The sequence below is a fragment of the Cebidichthys violaceus genome, unplaced genomic scaffold (genome assembly GCF_023349555.1).
Source record: "Cebidichthys violaceus isolate CVI_PGR_0920_01 unplaced genomic scaffold, fCebVio1.0.p SCAF_1, whole genome shotgun sequence".
In the NCBI taxonomy this organism is placed as follows: Eukaryota; Metazoa; Chordata; class Actinopteri; order Perciformes; family Stichaeidae; genus Cebidichthys; species Cebidichthys violaceus.
Genome location: NW_027176262.1, coordinates 7,781,295 through 7,801,015, shown reverse-complemented (window position 1 = coordinate 7,801,015; position 19,721 = coordinate 7,781,295). Strand labels below are relative to the sequence as shown.

The following is a 19,721-nucleotide window of genomic DNA, read 5'->3' as shown; positions in this document are numbered from 1 at the left end:
ACACTTTTTTTATATATTCTCTTATGATCTTATGATTGTGCATTCTGATGATTCGACTTGAGAGAAAAATGAGGAGAGAAAAACACATGTTAACAGTAAACACATAAGAAACAGACACAGCTCTCCAGGAATTGGCAGATCGTTGGCAGACATTTGGGATAAGAGGATCTTTTGCCTAAAATGTCGGTGTAAATGTAGCTAAAAAAGAAGGGAAATAAAGACACAGTCAGGCCGTGAGATAGATATGTCAGAAGACAGACAGACAGAGAGGGAGATTGGGCAATTAGACAAACATACAGAGACATATCGTTCCATTACACAGAGACTGACATGGCGGCGATTGAGACAATGGGCCCCTTCACTATACTACTGAGTGTTTATGTCCCATGTCAGTCTGCATCACCAGTGTCCCCCTGACTGCTCCCAGCTGACACCCCAACACACACACACACACACACACACACACACACACTCTCTCCCTCTCTCTGACCTCCGAGGCTGAACTTGAACATGCACACACACACACACACACACACACACACACACACACACACACACACACACACACACACACACTCCTGCTTTGCTTTCTGTCACATGTCAGCGTATCATGTCCCACGCAGGCATGCAGTCTCAACTCTGTATGAGTGCATGTGTGTGTGTGTGTGTGTTTGAGTGGGAGAAAAAGAGAGATAATGTGTGTGTGTGTGTGTGTGTGTGTGTGTGTGTGTGTGTGTGTGTGTGTGTGTGTGTGTGAGGGAAGATGAATGAATGAATGGGCTTCTGTTGGACTGCTTTTAATGACTTTATTTAGAGATGTTGTGTTTAACGTCAGGAAACACCAGGCATGTATGCCGCCAGCAGCTCAATTCAACCCCTCAAACCCTCCACCTAACCACAATTTCCCATCTTCTGAGGGAGCTATATTGATCAGGTTTACATGTATGGAGTGGAGTAGACCAGGGACTAATACAATGATGTCTTTCCCTTCTACACGTCTCACATTCTATCACTCATTCTCTCTTCTCATATTTCTTCCTAAAGCCACAGTCTTCTTCATTATCTTGCTTTTCTCTCCACCCCTCGTTCCCCCTCTTCCTCTCCAAATTTCCCTCCCTCTGCTTTCTGATACCAGTGCATAAAACACACCAAAAGTTTTCACTGGAGCTGGGTAATGAGGCAGACCTTTGACCTCTCCTTGATGACTTCCATACCTGTGCATGTGCAAGAATACGTGCGGTTGTGTTGTGTGTGTGTGTGTGTGTGTGAGTCTGCAGCTGGCGGCTGACAGCGACATGACTAATGAGGGCTCGGGACAGAAATAATAGGTGGGAATTATAACACAAAAAGGGTACAAGCGCAAAGGAAAAGGAAGAACAAATGACAGAGCAATGGACAGGAGGGAAGGAGTATAAGGGAAAGAAAACAAAAGAGGAACGAAAGGCTAAGATTTAGAGAAAGGTTTAAATAAGTAGAAAACTATAGCCCAAGCAACAAAAGCGTCACAGATAGGAAGTTGGCAATGGTTGACGCACACACATCAACAAATAAAGAAAACGTTACATTGAGAACCAGGGTTTCACACTACTGACACTGCCTCTGTATACAAGGGTGAACACACGTTATGATGGGTTCACCATTGTCTCACTATCAGGTTACTTAAAGTCACTGTAGTTCACCTATAGTTACTGTAACCCTGCTATGCGAGATACTGGTGTAAAGGTTTCTCTGTTGTACATATTCTTGAACATGATTGAACATTGTTGCATTAACCATTCATAAGTATATGGAAAAAATACATCCTTTTTTTATCCTCATCATCTCCTATGTTAGTCTCCTTGCTTGAAAATAGCATTGCAGCAACCTCTTTTAATAATATCTAAGGCAAACAACCCTCTAAACAACCCTGTGTAACACATATAATCATACTTGACAAGGTATTACTTATAAAAGAGTTAATTTAAAAAACATAGCATTATAGATGCAGTCTACAGTCAGGTGTGGTACGTCAAACATAGTTTGAAAGTTTGAATGGGATATATATCTACATCTGTATGTAATGCAATTTTAGTGTTGCTCATTTATCTGAAATTATGGTCTAAATGACTAATCGTCTCAGGGAAAAAAAGGAATCACAGATAAGTTTCTCAAATCTTAGTCTTAAGAAACCCAAATCGAAGACACTTGATCCTGCAGCGGAAACCAGACTTTGTGGTGCAGCACGACCTGGGCAGCACATTTGGGTGTCTGGCAACACCAGTCTACAACTGTCACACTCGGGGTGAAAGGTCATCATGTGTAGACAGAGCAGAACTTCCTAATTATACATGATAAATGTAATCACGCACAGGAAGCATTTCTCGCCACAATTTGCTGGCTTAACCTTGTCAGATGTGCCAAGCTGGCGAGGAAATTGGAGGAAAAAAAGGTGTTTAAGCGTCATATCTGAACCATGAGTGTATTTGCTATATTTTACGGTACGTACATAAAAATACAGCAAGATTTTATAATAATTCAACTCTAACCAATGTTCTAGTTTTGTTGCATGGAGCTTTGTGAGCTTGATAAATCGGGAACACCGTTAATAAGGACCAGAGAAACCAGAGAAAACTTTTCCATCGGCCTGTGTGTTTTGACAGTGATAGTATCTGTCTTAGACAGATCTCTTCAGTGAACCCTGTACTCCTGCTGGATCAGATCAGTGCCCATAATGGCTGACTGCTGCCAGAGGGTCTCGACCAACTGACACAAGACACGGCGCCAAGAGAGAAGCAAGACAGATGGACAAATAGACAGGTAGACATTCAGACCGACATCCTGTCTCAAACCACAAATAGATAGAACAATTAAGTCAGGTCTGGTCATTTTCATTTCACTGACCTTCGCCCCTCACCTCCTACACATGTAAGGAGACAAATTACTACTGCGGTTGGATTCGACCAACAGCTCCAACGCGGGAGAACATGCAACGTGAAGGCTGAGACAGCGGACATAAATCATACCTGTATTTGATCTGTGGGGCGCTGGGCGGGGACGATGTGACATAGCATGCATCCCATGTCTCTGAACCCTCTGTCGCTGAAATGCGTCAAAGTGTGGTACATAAATCTGGGGACAACTGTGTTTTGACTTTAAAATGAGATTCAACAATCACAAAATAAACCAAATATGAAATTTCAATTGTCTAATAAATGCTGAAAGCAGGAGAGGCGATTCAAACAACAAATTGTGACAGTGCTTTTCAACAAAGTCTTATTGACAACAAAACTGTGGCTACTATAATGCTATTTTACCACTGCCCAAAATAAGTAAAAAGTCACAAAGAAACAGAATCCTGCTGGCCCTGTGGATCTCTTCTATCTCAGACCCATGTTTCCCTGTTTTTATCAGCTGCCATGTTACCAATGCTTATGCCTGCTCGCTATAGTATTATACAGTCTGTTCCATTTCAAAGGTATTCATACAATTTATAAGTCATTGGCTGAGGAGCAGTGCCACTTTACAAGTCGCATGCACTGCACAAACATACAACAATGCTTATTCCACAAAAAAAATACCAAAATTATACAGCATCATTCTCTGGTGTCCCAAGGGAGATTACTATGTTACATCAGGAAGTGCCCTTCAAAGTTTCCACCATTGTAATTGTACGGTTTACAGCCAGACTTTGTTTTCTGCCTTTCAGGGCCAGCTTTAAAACCCAAGAGGTGGCCAGTCTCCTGGCTAGACGAAATCACAATTGCATTGACACCCAAAGAGCGTTTCATCAGAGCCAGCAGGGCCCCGTGGTCCAGGACACCTGTAATAGAGTTTCCCCTCTCACAGACGCAAAAACATTTTAACTCCATCGTATAGAGGGTTTACCTGCTCCTGCCTGCGTTGAACTACGAGCCTGCAACTGATCAAATCAGGCCAAACAAATTGCATTTGTTGAGCGAAGGACCAAATGCTAGCGTCTACAAAAAACATATTAGCAGCTTGATCTACAGAGAAAATCCTTGGCATAGTGTTAGTATTGGATTAACTAAAGTAACAGAGAGAAAAGGATGTGTAGAAATCCAAACTGACTCCCTTCCTCTGCACTCCTTGCTGCACTGCTTCTCTGCGCACTGAGGAATTACCACGATCGTATGCAAGTTAGGAAATAGATGGAGGGAAAACACTCGCAAGCAAAGAGATGTATTGGATTACTGTGAATTCAGTTACAGTGATGCTGCATGCCAATCTCAACATTGAAGTACATGGTAGCTACGGATGAATAGATAATTCATCTTCTGAACTATTACACCCTTGGATAACAGACAACTTTTGAAGCCTTTCTCATGTTCATCTAACAATGATCTGAACAAATCAACACTTATGTCCATTATTCTCACCATGGAATACATGAAAACTATCAAATTCAAACATTTGGTAATGGGAAAGGGAGATTTTTTTTGAGATTGTTTGTTATTAAAATAAACAGAGACAGAGATGTCTGGGATGAACTGGTGTGTGAAACTCAGGGGAGACAGAGAGTGAGAGAGTATGGGAGACAGAGAAAGAGAGACTTAGGGGCCTGACTGTCCGACAGACAGGCAGGCAGATGGACAGGAACTTGGCATTAGGGAATATGATTCTGCCAGAGAGTGATCCATAAAGACTGGAGGAGGTCGAAGGGCACACTCTCTATAATGACTCATCATCACTCAGTGTTGTCCACGCTGGGATGGCCTGGTTGTGGTGTGTGTGTGTGTGTGTGTGTGTGTGTGTGTGTGTGTGTGTGTGTCTGGGAGAGAGGGCCAGTGGATCTGCTGAGAGATAGTGCAGGATAAACGACCAGTCCTGCTATTCTAGGCCTCTGGGGAGAAATGAGAGATCTCACTGTTGTTTTATCAGAGCCCTGGCCAAATACTGTCACCCACAACATCAATTAATCCCCTCATCAACATTAATAAAAAAAAAAAAAAATTGAGGAAAAACATGGCTGAGAAGGTGAAAATGACATTCACTGAGTTATGAAAGCATATATGGAATTCCTTCTGTTAGAGGGAGGCCGTGTTTGACTTCTCGGAGGCTGGGTAAACACCACGGGACGGACTTCGTCATGGCAGCCGTTCCCGTGGTAACGCGGTGGGCAGCCGATGCGGGTCCGAAGGGGAGTTGTGGCGTTTTCATGAACGGATTTTTTTTTTTTTATTCACAACCGGTCATTACTTTTACGACAGCGCAACCCGGGCTGACCACTAAAAGGGCGGCGCAGACTGCCAACACCTTGTATATGGAATTCATAAAACAATGCCTCGCACTAAATTCCCCTGCTGCATTCTCAATCAAGCTGCAATGGCAATGGCTGTGTCTGTGCGCATTTATGTGGTGTGCATGTGCAAGGGGCCATATTTTTTGTTGTGTGGCATCAGATGAAAATCTCCATTTCTTGGCAGTTGACAGCCTGTTCGTCATCCACTCCACAACCAAGAACTGACCTTCAGCATCATAACTACCTTTATCCTGCCATACCTCTCTCCCCCCCCCCCCCCCCCCCCTTCACCCTACATCTCCATCGCCTCTCTCACCCTCCATCTTTCTCAACCCCTACCTCCCTTCTACTTCTCCCTCACTTTTTTGCACTCTCTCCCTCTACAGCCTTTGTCATTGATCGCTGATGCGATTGGCTGCCTCCATGCTCAGTAATGACCTGCCCTGGTAACCAGCCGGCTGCTCCACTCGGCCCCTCGTAGATTGAACTGTCAGATGGCAGCGATTAATGGCTGGGCAGAGAGAGACACAGACTCACACCTGCAATGTCCCACCCTGCACTGCCATGCCAATGCGCTGTCCCATCCCTGCTCAGCAGGTACATGTCCGTGTGTATACAAGTGTGTTGGGTCCAAATCTCTTGGAAGGATGGATAAATATTCAAACATGTGTAGGTGCACATGTTTATGGGTGCATATAAATCTTTACATTCATAAATGTATTACGGCCCCTGAGGGTATGCGTGCATTCTGCCCTGCTGCAGTGGCTGATGGGAAGTTATGGTGGGAGGGTGTGTCAGACTGGCAAAAAAGGCAGGAGAAAGGACACGGAAAATGGCGAACAATAAAAATAATGATGAAAATGTAAACTGTAGAATCTTACACAAAAAGACTGTCAAAACATGAAAGCTGATAATAAAAATAAAAAAAATCACTAACACACAGTATATACCAATAAGGACACACAACTCACTTGGGACCTTGAAAAGTAGAAAAAGTTGTCAATTCCGCCAATTCAGAAAATAACTGAACTAACCACAGGTTGCTCCACTACTTAAATGACAGCATGTAATCATTATGTGTCTGCAGTGCTGTACTTTGTTGCCCCCTGCTCTTCCTTATTACTATGTTAGTTATGATTGCACCAGTAATCATTCACTTATTCTACTGTTCGCACTTGAGACACTCTGCGCGAGAGAATCAGAATAAATGCCTAAAATGTTAACATATGTTACTTCGTCGAACAGAGATGAGTGGGGTGTTTGGTCTGGTCTCGCTCTGTCTGTCTGTTGAGCCGAGCACTGCAGGCCCACGCGGCTGTCCCGTGTTGTACTTGGCTGGCCGTCTGCTAACTGTCAGCGCAGTATCTCCTTACACTGATGAATGGGTAGTTTCCAGACCTTTCCCAAAGCTTTCATTCCCTTGTTCCAACGCTTTATCCAGAGGAATGGGCCGAGAAAACAAGGGCTCCTCTGCCTGCCCACCAGCCTCCCTCTAGGGGAGTGCCATCGTCGAGGCAGGCATGGAGGCTAAATTTAAAACGCTCCCTTCTAAGGGGGAGAAAGAAAGATGGAGCGAGGGAGGTAGATAAAGAGGGGAAATAGCCAAAACACAGCAGAAGAAAGACAAATGAGAAACCCAAGACATTTGGTGGGAGAGAAAGAAAGAAACTGAAAGAGAAAAAAAAAGAGAGAGACAGAAGATGGAAGGAGCATAATCCTCTGAACAGTGAACATGTGAATATCAGGCCAGTAGGGGTTTGGCGCGTTGTGTGAAACGGAGATAAAATCGATTAGCTTGTCCACTGACCCAGTGAGCAGCGGGGCCCCCCATTGCCCGAGTCCTGCCACAGCCCTGACAGAGACATCCAGGCCCCGAGGTCCCTCGGGGTCCCTTCTGGACACTGAGGTGAACAAAGTGGTGCCCTCCTGTCAAACTAAAGCCCTCAAGCACCAGCAAAACAACAAACCATGCTGCAATGCTTCATTGCGCTCTGATTCCACAGGAGACAGAAAAGATGTAGTGTGAGCTACAGCTACAAAGAGGACACTGTGTGCAAGAGCTGGTGCTCATAACACAGAGCTAAGGTACATACTTAAAGGGAAATACCGTCAGTTCATTAAGAATTTCAGCCAACTGAAATCAGCTCGGATGTAGGATAATATAAGCTATTTTAGTTGTTTGGCTCTTTTATTTTCGTATTTTTAACCTAATTTCTTTAACCCTATCGCTCATAAAAGACTGACTGAATAACAGCTTAAGTTAATAGAAGGAGCTGTTAGTTATTGAGTTGTGACAAAGGGCTTGACAAGGCAGTAAAAACATGAGTTTGATCCCCAATTTATAAAGCATGACTACATAAGTGTTTAGCCACTTTGATATTTCTTAAAACTCTTTGAGAAACTAACACCCTCTTTTGATTTGAGGAGGAATATCAGCTTATTCTAGCATAGAGAGGCTTTTCAGAAATCCACCTCCGCCATGCACCACTTCCTGTCATCCAAAGAAAAAACACTTTTTAGAGATGCCATCAATATGTTTTTGATAACAATTCGGGCATTATTGATGATTCCAAAAATGAGGTATTTCTTAAAAAGCATTGGCCTGATAAACTCCCACCTGTTGACGGGCCCTGAACCCTCTCCCTATCATTTCATCGCTCTGTTTTCCTCACATGATTTCCTCAGTCAGATCATTAGGTGAGGAGCACCTCATTGATTCCTGGCTCATTGTAGTGTATCTGACCCTGGAGGTCGCAGAGTGGAAAGAAGTGGATGTGTCACCACCGAGCTCTTCTTCGTGTTAGAATAATATTTCTATGGTGCATTTAGGATGCTAACGCTAATCAAAACAGGACATCCTGAGGACGGCCGTGCTCTCTCTTCCCTGGCCCCACTCACCGACCGCTTCATGTTTTTGTGTTTGTGGTGGAGCGACAATCCCAGGAAGCCGCGAGAAGGGTTCATCAAAGCTCTGAGCGGGGGGCCCCGGCTGCAGGATCGCTGGAATGCGGCGTGGAAAGGAATCTCTACTGTCCTATTGTTCCCTCGTTTCCTCGGTCTCATCACACGCCGGCACGTCCAGTTCACTTACAGGTAAGAAGCGCTAATCAGCCCAGCATTCCTTTCCACTGCTGCATTCTTTCCTCTGCTGCGACCCCGGCTGACCAACAACACTTGTGCACGCACCGAAGGTGCACGGTTTAATCAGACGCACGCATAAACACGGAGGGGAAGTCATCAAGACAGATTGCTGAGGACAGGGACGTGGTGTTTCCTTTTCTCAGACGAGGGATTGGAAGTGGAACAGTGAGGTGAACATTGATGATGCATGCCTCACTAATAGTGGAAAGATGATCCACATCCCAAAACCTGCATGGGCTCTTGGAACTAAGAGATGTCTCAACACTATGAGAGACAATGCAATGAGAAGATTTGGAAAATCTGGTCGTTCCTATTTTCAACTCTTTAACATGATCGACCTTAATGTCCCCAACTTCGCCTTTAAACATGAATTCACGGCTTGTCGTGACTTTTCCTCTTTGTGTCTCTCGCTGTAATAATCACTGTTTCAGCCCTGCAACACAGGCGAGACAGCTGCTATCAGATCCAATCAGGTGAATGCGGTGCAGCGCAAACTTCATCAGGAAGGCCCCAGCTTTGATCACATCTCCTACCCTCATCCCTCCCGTCCTGCAGGGGGTGAGAGGTCACTGCTTAATGAGCTTCAGGGTGGGGAGTGGGGGGGGGGCGTGTTGTGGCAGGGATGAAAGGTGTACAGGAATCACACACACGTAGCACACAAACACATAAACGTACACACCTGACTGCTCCGGCCTGTCCTTCCCTTTTTCAGCGACAGATGGGCATGACCCCATGCCCCGTTTCGCCACTGTTAATCAGAAATGACTTTCCTCCTCTCCCTTCCTCCCTCCCTTCCTCCCTCCCTCCCTTCCTCCCTCACTCCCTCACTCCCTTACTCCATTCCATCCCTTGGGCCAGCCTGCTCCACCCAGGGAGATCCCCCAGCAGTGCTGGAACACGCTGTTATCACCACATTCACAAAGCGATTGTTGGGTAATTCCTGTTTATAGCTATGTGCTCTCTCCAGTGTGTAAGAGTAAAAAACACACTGTTCCTTCTGTCAACCCTCGATGACAGTGATTAAAAAGAATGTCCACAGGCAAACACTTCAGCGTGCATGCTAGTACAGAGATATTTACAAATAATTCAAAAGGACTTAGGTGATACCTAAATTAAGTTTAAAGGGTCATTCAAATACAGGCAACTGCAATGAACTCGGCGATACATTTTATGGACCCATTTATTCCTATTCGGTGATACTGGGTGAGAAATAAAAACAAAATGAAATGATCACACTGCAGCTAGTGATCTGACGCGCAGACATAACATCATGTCTGCAGTCTGCAGCACACGAAGATTGGCAGCTAGAATAAAGTCATATCAAGCCTCTTGTTTAGTCTTTCTCCTCATAAAAGCATTCAACAATGTAGTAAAGTGTCTTCGCTGATGTGAGACACGGGGCCAGAGTGTCGGGCCCTGTTTCTACCACCTGCTTCAGGTAATTGATTGGAGTATAAAATGATTGAGTTTCTTTAATTAGCTAACGGACATCTCTTCTCGAAGCACGCCGAGGAGTGCTAACTTCACACCGCCTCATTAATAGCCCGCGCAAAGCGCACCATCAGCAATCTGTTGACATTATAACTCCTCAGACATCATAACGACACAAATCAGTTTGATGTCTGGGTAAACTTTTCAACTCAGCAAAAATGCCATTTATCTCAGACCAATTTGTGATGAGAAAATGGCGGCATGTCACACGTTTGACGACTGCGCTGTACACTCTGCGGAGCGCTTTTGTTTTGTGCATACGCACTAAAACTCGCACACACTCGGCTCACTCAAATAAGCACATACACACATGCTCGCCTCCCCTAAACACACACACACACACACACACAAGCACAATCTATAAAAATATGCTTAGCTTGGGACTGCTCTGTTGATAATGACCTCAGCTTTGGCACCGTACTGGGCCAGACCAGACTGCCGACAGACTGGAGGCTTTTGTGTGGACTCCCTATCTCTAACTCCATGACCTTTAGGGGAGAGAAGAAAGCAGCAATGCCTTTTTTTTATTTTTTTTATTTAGAAGGGGTAAGGCTCACTCATTGTTCTGTGTTGGTACGGTTTCCCTGTGGTAAACACACAGCGGTTCCCAGGCTTGACATGTTGCTGCACACCCTCCACCCTCCCTCCATCCATCCCTTGGTGTTCCCACACTGCCCCGTCTGGGTCGCTGCACCACACCACCCCCCAGCAACACACACACACACACGCACGCACACACACGCACACACACACACACACACACACACACACACACACACACACACACACACACACACACCAACATTTAAATACAATCATTACTGCCTCACCCATAAGCGCAACAACACATTCTCACTAGGACCAGCATTCAAAAACGAATGCTGGTCTGTGTGCTTTAATGCGTGATGAAATGCTCCACATACATGATGGACTGAGAGGAAGGAGAGCGGGGAGCGCAGCTGAAGAAGAGGGAGTCGAGATGGGAGAGAAGCCCCTCGGGCAGGGCCGCTGCGTCAGGGCCTGAGAGGGACCCATGACGGGGCCTGGAGGCTCCCTAGTTACTTGGGACAGGGGCCATCCTTCAAGCGGGTGACAACAGTGCATAAACAAACCGCTAACCTCATCAGCTCTCTGTTTACAGCCATGAGATCGAGTCCTGGGCGACTCATTAACACCAGAGACCTTCCAAAAGAGCCATTTTCTGAGAGAGGGAGGGGCAGGGGGGGGAGGGGGGGAACGCTTCTCCCATCGTAAGAAAGGAGGAAAGTGGACGACATGTCAGACAGATGGGGGGCGTTGATAGATGAGAGGGCCTGGGTCACCTGCCCCCCGCCACCCCAAAATCACCAACACACACAGACAGACGCACACTTGTACCTCAAAACACAACTGATACACCCACAAAGGCTGCGTGCGTGTGAGCATATGTGTCTGTGAAATGCTTTACACCTGGTTCGACAAGCATTTAGCCGCTTTCCTATTACAAGCGTTACATCCATTTGTTCATTAATGTGCTTGTTCGCCGTTTTGCCCCTCTGTAGACGGATCACATAATCGCTACACATCCACGACTCTGAAGTAGAAAAACTGTCGCCTTTGAAAAGCGACTGACAAAGAGCTTTGAGACCTATTCACACAAGTATTTCATGTGACTTCAAGTTTAAGTGGGCATTTTATACACACACTTTCATCAAAAGCAAACACATAAACTGCTAAAAGGAATGTGCAGCAAAGGATTTAATCTTACAAGGCCAGAAAATAAATGACTACAATCTTGTTGTAAAGTGAACCGGATGAAGTTGTAAAATACTCCCCCCCCCCCCCCCCCCCCCCCCCTAATACAAACCAAGTAGCCTAATACATTTATTCCTGAAGTACTTGACCTTTCAAGTAATCTGCCCAATTCATGGTTTTAAGATATGCCTATACTGACTGATGTGGTAGTGGGCTATGACTTGATATGAATTCACTCAATGCAACTTTAATAAAATAAAAACAACAGCACATAATAAGATAAATTAGCTATATTGTCGTTTATTTGCATTAGAAAACAAGTTCAAAGCAACGATTAACAAAAGCGTAAGAGAACAGAGAGGAGTAAGCTCTGCCGTGGGCCCCTGTGATTCTTGACCCAGTCCATTACTGAAGGAGATATGGAACATTTGTATACGGAGCTTTGGCACCAAGCGGAGCGCAGGCAAAGAGCACCGCTCGGGACAACAAGGGCCGTTTAATGGGGTCTCTATTTCACTTTCCTCGCGCCGGCCCGCTCCCTCTCACCTTTTAAATGGGCCGATCTATTAAGCGTTTTAATGAGCTCCGCCAGACAAACGCGAGATGCATGGCCCATTGCACAATGTGAGGAGGACGACGCACTTCTCAGCTCCGGAGAGGAGAGCCGCTGACAGACAGCGAGACACCGAGGCGCGCGAGGCCTCCCTCTCCCTCTCTCTCTCTCTCTCTCTCTCTCTCTCTCTCTCTCTCTCTCTCTCTCTCTCTCTCTCTCTCTCTCTCTCAAACACGCAGAGCATCTCGCGTGCCGATAAGTCGTGCCAATGAGCAAGCTTTGCATCTAAAAACTCATATGAGCCACATTTTTTGAAACAGGCGGATCAATGAGTGATGACTGACTAAATATTGTGGTAAATGTGAAAAATGATTATCAAGTGGACAAGTGTGCGCCTTGGGACACACACTGGATATGAAAGATTCATTGCCATTTGTTAAGCTTCCAAATTATTTTCATGGAACTTTCCTTTAGATCTCTCTATAAATCCTTTACACTGCGTTAACAGTTGATTTAAAACCATAGGCCTGCATGCTAGAGGTCTGTAAATCGCAATATCACTATAGGTGGATTATGTGATTCATCGTAATTATTCCGAACAAATTATCAAACATCTCTAAACACATTGTAATCAAGTTGTTTTTTTTATTGAGACACAAATATGCTAAGCGGACCTTTAATTAGACCTGCACCAAGCTAGTTTGGATCATCAAAGCCCCCCCTCCTGTAGCCCACAATTCACCGCGGGGTGCGGCCTGCACGCCTTGGCTATACTTAGTTGGGAAGCAAAAGCGAGTTTTTGTGGCGCACCGCATTACATCTGGACGTGCGGACTAATCAGTCAACCTCCATCAATCACTCTTACGTTTACCACCTCTCCATCACCTCCTCTATTACATCCACCCCCTTTCTTTTTTATCACACGACTGTTCTGCAAGGAGGCCCCCGTACATGCCCGTTTTAACACGACTTCTCCGGACAGGCGGGAGGCACACACTGAACGCATTTACCAGCATTGCTCTTATGAGGGGTCTGGGAATTTAAATATTCACTGTTGACACTGTGCAGACCTGGCTGGGGGCCAGAGCGGCCCAGCTACTCGGGGGACACAGAACCCCTCCCCCCCCCCCCATTCTGACTGAAGAGATAGAATAATAATAATCATTAAATACACGAGGAATTAATTATTCTGTATTGAAGAGAATGTATTTAATGGTTTGCAAGATATACGTCGATGCAGTTGTTGCTTGTTCCTCTTTGCGTGCGTTTCTATAATAAAAGATATTCTAAGAAAAAGTTTTGCGTTGCACAGAAAAGAGAGACTTGGAGGGCCGCTAAGAAGAGAAGCAAGTGTTTTCTTTTCTGTTGTTGAGTATGATGAGTGTGTGTGTCTTATCAATGTTACATTATTTTCTCAACACAACAGCTCTAGAACCATATTTGCTCTGTTTACGTCAGTCCTTCGTGTGTGAAGTAAACCATTTAAATAGGAACTTGCTCTCAACCTTCTTATACTATATGCCCTCATACGATACGTGCATCAACTTCCTCATCACCTGCTGCTTATTGGATTTAACTGTTAAAATATTTTAGACATTCGTTGCAGCTGATAGACCATTTTGTTTGTATTTAGCTTATCTTTTTTTAATTAAAAAATACAGGTCTATATGCAAAACGAGATATAAACACACTGAAGTGACTGAAACCCTCATGGAAATCATATAAAATGTCTGCAAACACTAGGACCTGGGCCATTGCACTGTTGTCTTTGTTTTGGCCCGTCTGCCTATTATTTTCCAAAAGGTCTGCAACACAATCCATTATTAATGGTTGTGCGTTTTGCAATGAGAAGAACCTCAACAATTAAACGTCAGCGTTTAAAACTCAAACGAAAGGCAACACAAGCACAGGAATTTCTGCAGAACATTAATGAAAAATAGAAAAAGAACACGTAGAATAAAGCTTGATTGACACAGCTTTAGAAAAAAAAATACATAATTCTTGATAATTTATTGTAACAAATCAATGCATGAATAGCCATATCAATCATCTCCTTGCATAAATTCTGATAGTTGATTGGGTCCAAGTAATTAAATCGATTTAATGACAAGAGTGATATTACACTTAATTTAATCAAACTCAGTGAACATTTTAAGTTATCATTTTATCCTCAATGCATTTCGTTAACAGAGTAAGAAGTCTGCCTCATGCAATAATTAAATAGTATTTAAAAAGTCTGAAAACTAAAACACTCGTGCTTCAAAATAATTAAAACAGTGTCAATTTGTTTTTGTTTTTTTCAGAGTGACATATTTTACAATCAGCACAGATCACACGTTAATACGAGCTCGGAATGAACTGCATGACTCACAAACACAAAAGAGTTACAAACAAGACCCCTGCAGCATACACCGTGCCTGTCTAAGTCCTCGTTTTTTTTCCTTATTTCCCCTCCATCAAACTGCCTTTTCCAAGTTGCTCCCAGCGAGCTGAAGTGACCGGCAGCCCTCAGCAGCAGCGTGCAGCAATCGCAATACAACTGCCGATGCACGGGACGTGGGCTTTTTAACCTACAATACACTACATTACACTACAGCGCCCACTACATGCAACGAGCGATTCCGATGCTGGAGCGGACGCCCAGCAGAAAGTTCTTCCATCGCTGCCTAAACTTTAAAGTTCACACTCTGCTCGAGACAGCGTTTAATTATTTTCCTCGCGAGAATATCGTCGGTTTTGACACTCTTGACAGGTGAAAGAGCGGATTCTGGTTTGCTGGCGGAATAGAAAATCGTTTTACAGAAACTATTGATAAACGCGGTGATAACAGCGACAGTCTATAGGTATAAAAGATGGCATGTTTCAAAAGGAAAAAAAGAAAGGGATGTTGCACCTACTCGTGGCCAGTTTCCGTGCCCTGCCTTTGGACCTCATGGTGCCAGTCTCTCGGCGTGGGTTTGTTTGGATTTTTTCTTGGATCTTTTTTTCCTCCTTTTTGTTTTTTCTCTGTCCTTTTTCTCTGGGTTTCTCAATCCAAACGCGCTATCTCTCCAGCATTGTCAGTCTGGACACCTTCGCACATGCGCACAGCCCGAGATCTGCCGGCAGCAAGTGCCAGAAAAAGTTTGGGACGATTTATCACTTTGATATCAACCTGATCTGGTCGAGATGCGTGTGAATCGTGGATATCTCTCCCTTTTTCGTGTCAAGAGTTTCCGACGATCACTAAGAGAGAAAGCAGGGCAACACTGCGAAAAAAAAAAAAAAAAAAAAAAAAAAAAAAATCCGACTTCGTTGAAGCCTCAGAGTCAGTCCTGTTGTTTATCTAACACGTGAGGAACTTTTGTAAACGAGATGCGTCCAGCGCAGCGGTGACTTATTTCAGGACTTACCTCAAAACTCTGTATTTGAAATGAAGGCAGCACAGGGCAGCACCATTAGTCGGAATGGACAAAAGTCTTCTCACAAGTCAAAAACAAGTTACAATAAAGCAATGCAATAAAGATGTGTCGATCTTTTTAAAAAGGAAGAAAACACACTTCTACAATGAGCACTAAATGAAAAGCTTTCGATGGATTTTTTTCTTTTTTTTCCAGTGCAGCACCCCGGATCTACAAGAGTGTCGAGGACATTAATTATAACGATCCTTATTCTCAATCTTTACTGTGCACCTTTTCTCTTTAGGTGAAGTCACATTAATCAACGTTTACTTGAATTACCAATGCTGGATATAGTCATTAAAGATTTTATATATTTTAATTGTGTTTTGACCATTATACCGAGCACTGGAAAATGAATGAAAAACGTCCCCCCCCCCCTCTCGCTTGGGCACCCGACTGACAGCTCTAATATGAGAGTGCCCAGGTTCTTTCCTCTCTCTCTCTCTCTCTCCCTCTCTCTCTCTCTCTCTCTCTCTCTCTCTCTCTCTCTCTCTCTCTCTCTCTCCCCCTCTCTCTCTCTCCCTCTCTCTCTCTCTCTCTCCCCCCTCTCTCTCTCTCTCTCTCTCTCTCTCTCTCTCTCTCTCTCTCTCCTCTCTCTCCTCCCCTCTCTCTCTCTCTCTCTCTCTCGCTTTGTGCTGACAATTATTAATATGTTAAGTGCTTAGAATGAATGCCTGTTTGAGACGTTTCTGTTGCAGTGCGTAAATTTCATCACTTGGTAATTGCTGAAGGCTCGAAAAGGATGTTTTCACTTGATTTAACTTGGAAAGAGAACGGCTCTATCAAGAAAGAAAAGAAGAAGAAAAAAAAAAAAGACTTCTGTCCAAACCTTCATCTCAGTGGGTGGAATAATGTTTGGCTCAACTTCTTTTCGTTTTGGATTTAAAGAAAAGGGCCACCCTCATAAAGGCATGCCATCCAGGCACCGAAAGTCAATAAAATCGCTGCGTGTCTGCTGTTATCACATAAACATTTTATAGAGGCATATTTAGATACTGAGTCATATATCAACAAAATAGAGTACAGCAGATGAAAAAAAAACAATTCATGATTTGTTACAGTCTCTGTATTTTATTGCAAAAAAACCTATATGAAAAAAAATACAGTAAAATTCTATCCACACATAAGACCGCGCCTTGCTATCATAAAGGTGCCTATATTTGTTCCGCAACAGACACAGTATAATTACAGTAATTGGCAATTAATTAGACCCGCATGAGATCATGCTGACCTTGTAGATGAACTCTTTAATGGGTGGTGAACTCGAGCTATCGATTCTAAACTGTGTTGAAACTGATTAAAGTCCAGACATCATGCCCTGGTAAAAAAAAAAACATTTAAGGGTTGACCAAAGCCATATCATATCAACACAGATCAACTCAAACTGAGCGCTAGCATACACACATCACATAGATTACAACCCAAAAAGTAAGTTATTGAGTACCGTATCCACAACAGACTCACTTATGGCTGACTTGAGAGAGGTTAACATTGATACTTTATTGTGGTTGTATCTCGCTCTACCTCTACTGTAATGACACAAATGAAGCTATTAAGTGGGTTGCGCCTACACACCGTGCCTGAGAAGGTGGCGCGAGAGAGGGAGAGAGAGAGACAGGGAGCTTCAGGCGGCGCGCTCAATTAGCCTAAATGGAAACAGTTTTCATTCCCCGCAATAACTCACTCTTCTCTTCCCTCGTCTGCTCTCCCCTCTGAAGCACTTTCTCAATACATATTTTATTATGATACGCTGAACCCGGTGACAGGGCGGAGCGCCGCGGAGATCCCCACAGCCCCGTGGATTGTAATTATTAGAAATTAATTGGGTTCGAGACCCGCACGGTTGCAAACAGGGTAGATTGCCTCACCTCGCTTACTTTCCGTTACCTTCACGCACACATACCTGGTACCGAACGAGTCTTATTCAATATTGTTTAAAGCAAGGACACTTTCATTACAAAATAAAAATTTAAAAAAAGTTGTGAGTATTTTTACTGCATTACAGTAGTAGCGTGGTCAGCTGTTAAGGGGTTAACAAAATAACATGATCTGTATTAGGGGCTGTGGAGGCGGACTAAAAGTGAAAAGGGAGCCTCCGGCACAAGGAAATTACCAGCGCCAGCGTGACCTTTGAGCAAGGTAATCAATCAAGTGATCAACAGGGATATTTATCACTGCTTTGTCCAACCAAACCTGTGCAGAAACAAAATAAAAGATGGAAAATATTGATATTCTGGGATGTTGAATTGGGAAGCCTTGAATTATTAAATACATCATCTGATTTTTTCTTTTTAGGTAATAATAATAATAATTATTACGTATTACAAATGATAATAAAATCTTGTCAATGAGCAAAACCAAAAAGCCATCATTTTTTTATAAAAAGAAAAAAAAAGAGATCACATTTCAACACTGTAGGCCCACATTTAATCTTGCCTGTTTACTGTTTTATTGGCCTACTGAATTTTAGACACATGTTAGGAACATGTGTTCAGCAGGGCTTGATTTGTCACAATTTATTTCACGATTTTTCACACATAATATTGCAATACAATTCTGCTCTTCCTGCTTTTTGTTACAATGCACTGTACTGTTAAAAAACCCCGGCTAAGGTGATTTATTTGAAAGCTTCCAATGAACAGCTAATGCAATAAAATAATACTCTGAAGGAGAAAAGTATCCCTGTTCACTGGGCAAAGAGTTGATATTATCTCCAGTTCAAATTTAAAAAAGGACTTTTTAAGCAGACAGGAGTAAAAGAGGGCTATTTCTGAAATAATTGTATTCAACATCCACATTTAAATTCTTTAGCATTGACTCATTTTGTGTAGTTTTTGAATGAGTTTGGAATTTTGGATGAAATCGCGCCTTAAAAGCCTGGTCAGTTTCAAAGTGAGGGGGTCCTCAACACCAAACGACAACAAAAACAACATTAGAATAACGCTACTTATAATTTCCTCTTTGAAGACGTAAAACAAGTGTGTGACAATCTAAAGAAAAATTGGGTCTACATGTCGGATAAACTTGTATTAAATAAAATGTGTATTGTAATACAACACCACTCTAGACAAATACAATGTGTGAGGTCTTATATTTCAATGAATACAACTGATATTACATTACATTTAAAAAAAAAAAATACAAATGCATTTCTTCTGCAGACACGTTAGTGGAATATCAGGATGAAAATAGACATTTTATTTTCTGAAAACACTGTGTAATATTCTAAGATTTTTTCTTTGTGAACTATTGAATAAGATGACACACATGGACTGTAATTCAGCAAATAAAACTCATAACCCATTTCAACTTATTTCATTTGCTTGTTTCAAAAAAGATCCCCTGAGATGAGATACCAAGCCCAAAAAAGGCCATAACGGTTCTGTATCAGTGCTTGTTCTCTTATTGCATGAGGCCGAGTCAGTGTGAACGGTGCCCCGCTTGTTGAAAATTCTTTATACTGTACCACCCCCTAGTGGACAGCTTATATAAAAGGGAACATTAAGATAAAGTACTGATGAGTGTCATGCAGAAATCAAACATCAGTCCCAGCAGTAAATAGTAAATATGTGTTAATATATAAATAGATGGACCGCAATGGATAGATCTCTATATCACGGTTATGTAGACTGTATATGAAAAATAGATCAAACTCTCTATCAAGGGAATAAACTCAAAAGCAAATAAACTCAAAAAGCTAAAGGTAACAGGTAACTGATTCATGAGCGGGCCTGGCTTGTACTGAAGTAAAGTGCATTTTAACAGCCGCTTCTGAACTCAGTGTCCCGTATGGGAGACAGACTACGATGCGCTGCTGAGACAATTTGTGGAAGTAGTATTGATAACATTGGTGTTGGCCATGGACATATTTATCTCTGAGGACTGTTAGATGAGAGGGTCTTACGTATGTATGTATATACACACACACACACACACACACACACACACACACACACACACACACACACACACACACAAACACAGCCAGCCAGCCAGATACAAACTCATCCCCATCAATATCAATGTTCCCCTTGCACAGATCCCGTCAACAGGGAGATGGGACAAGTAATCAATGGGACAGTCGATCAGGTTTATTTATCTCCGTTTCCAGTAACAGCGGAAT

At 43.2% G+C, this 19,721-nt stretch overlaps 1 protein-coding gene across 12 annotated transcripts in view; it reads right to left on the bottom strand.

The window, feature by feature from the left end:
- The window catches only part of mecom (MDS1 and EVI1 complex locus), a 130,940-nt gene extending 115,297 nt beyond the window's left edge, over positions 1-15,643 (bottom strand). For all 12 annotated transcript variants that reach the window (XM_068708817.1, XM_068708868.1, XM_068708833.1 and 9 more), the window contains exon 1: positions 15,056-15,643. In XM_068708817.1, the coding sequence (XP_068564918.1) occupies positions 15,056-15,092 (37 nt within the window). In that variant the 5' untranslated portion in view covers positions 15,093-15,643. The remainder of the gene's footprint in view (positions 1-15,055) is intronic.
- Between the last annotated feature and the right edge of the window lie 4,078 nt (positions 15,644-19,721).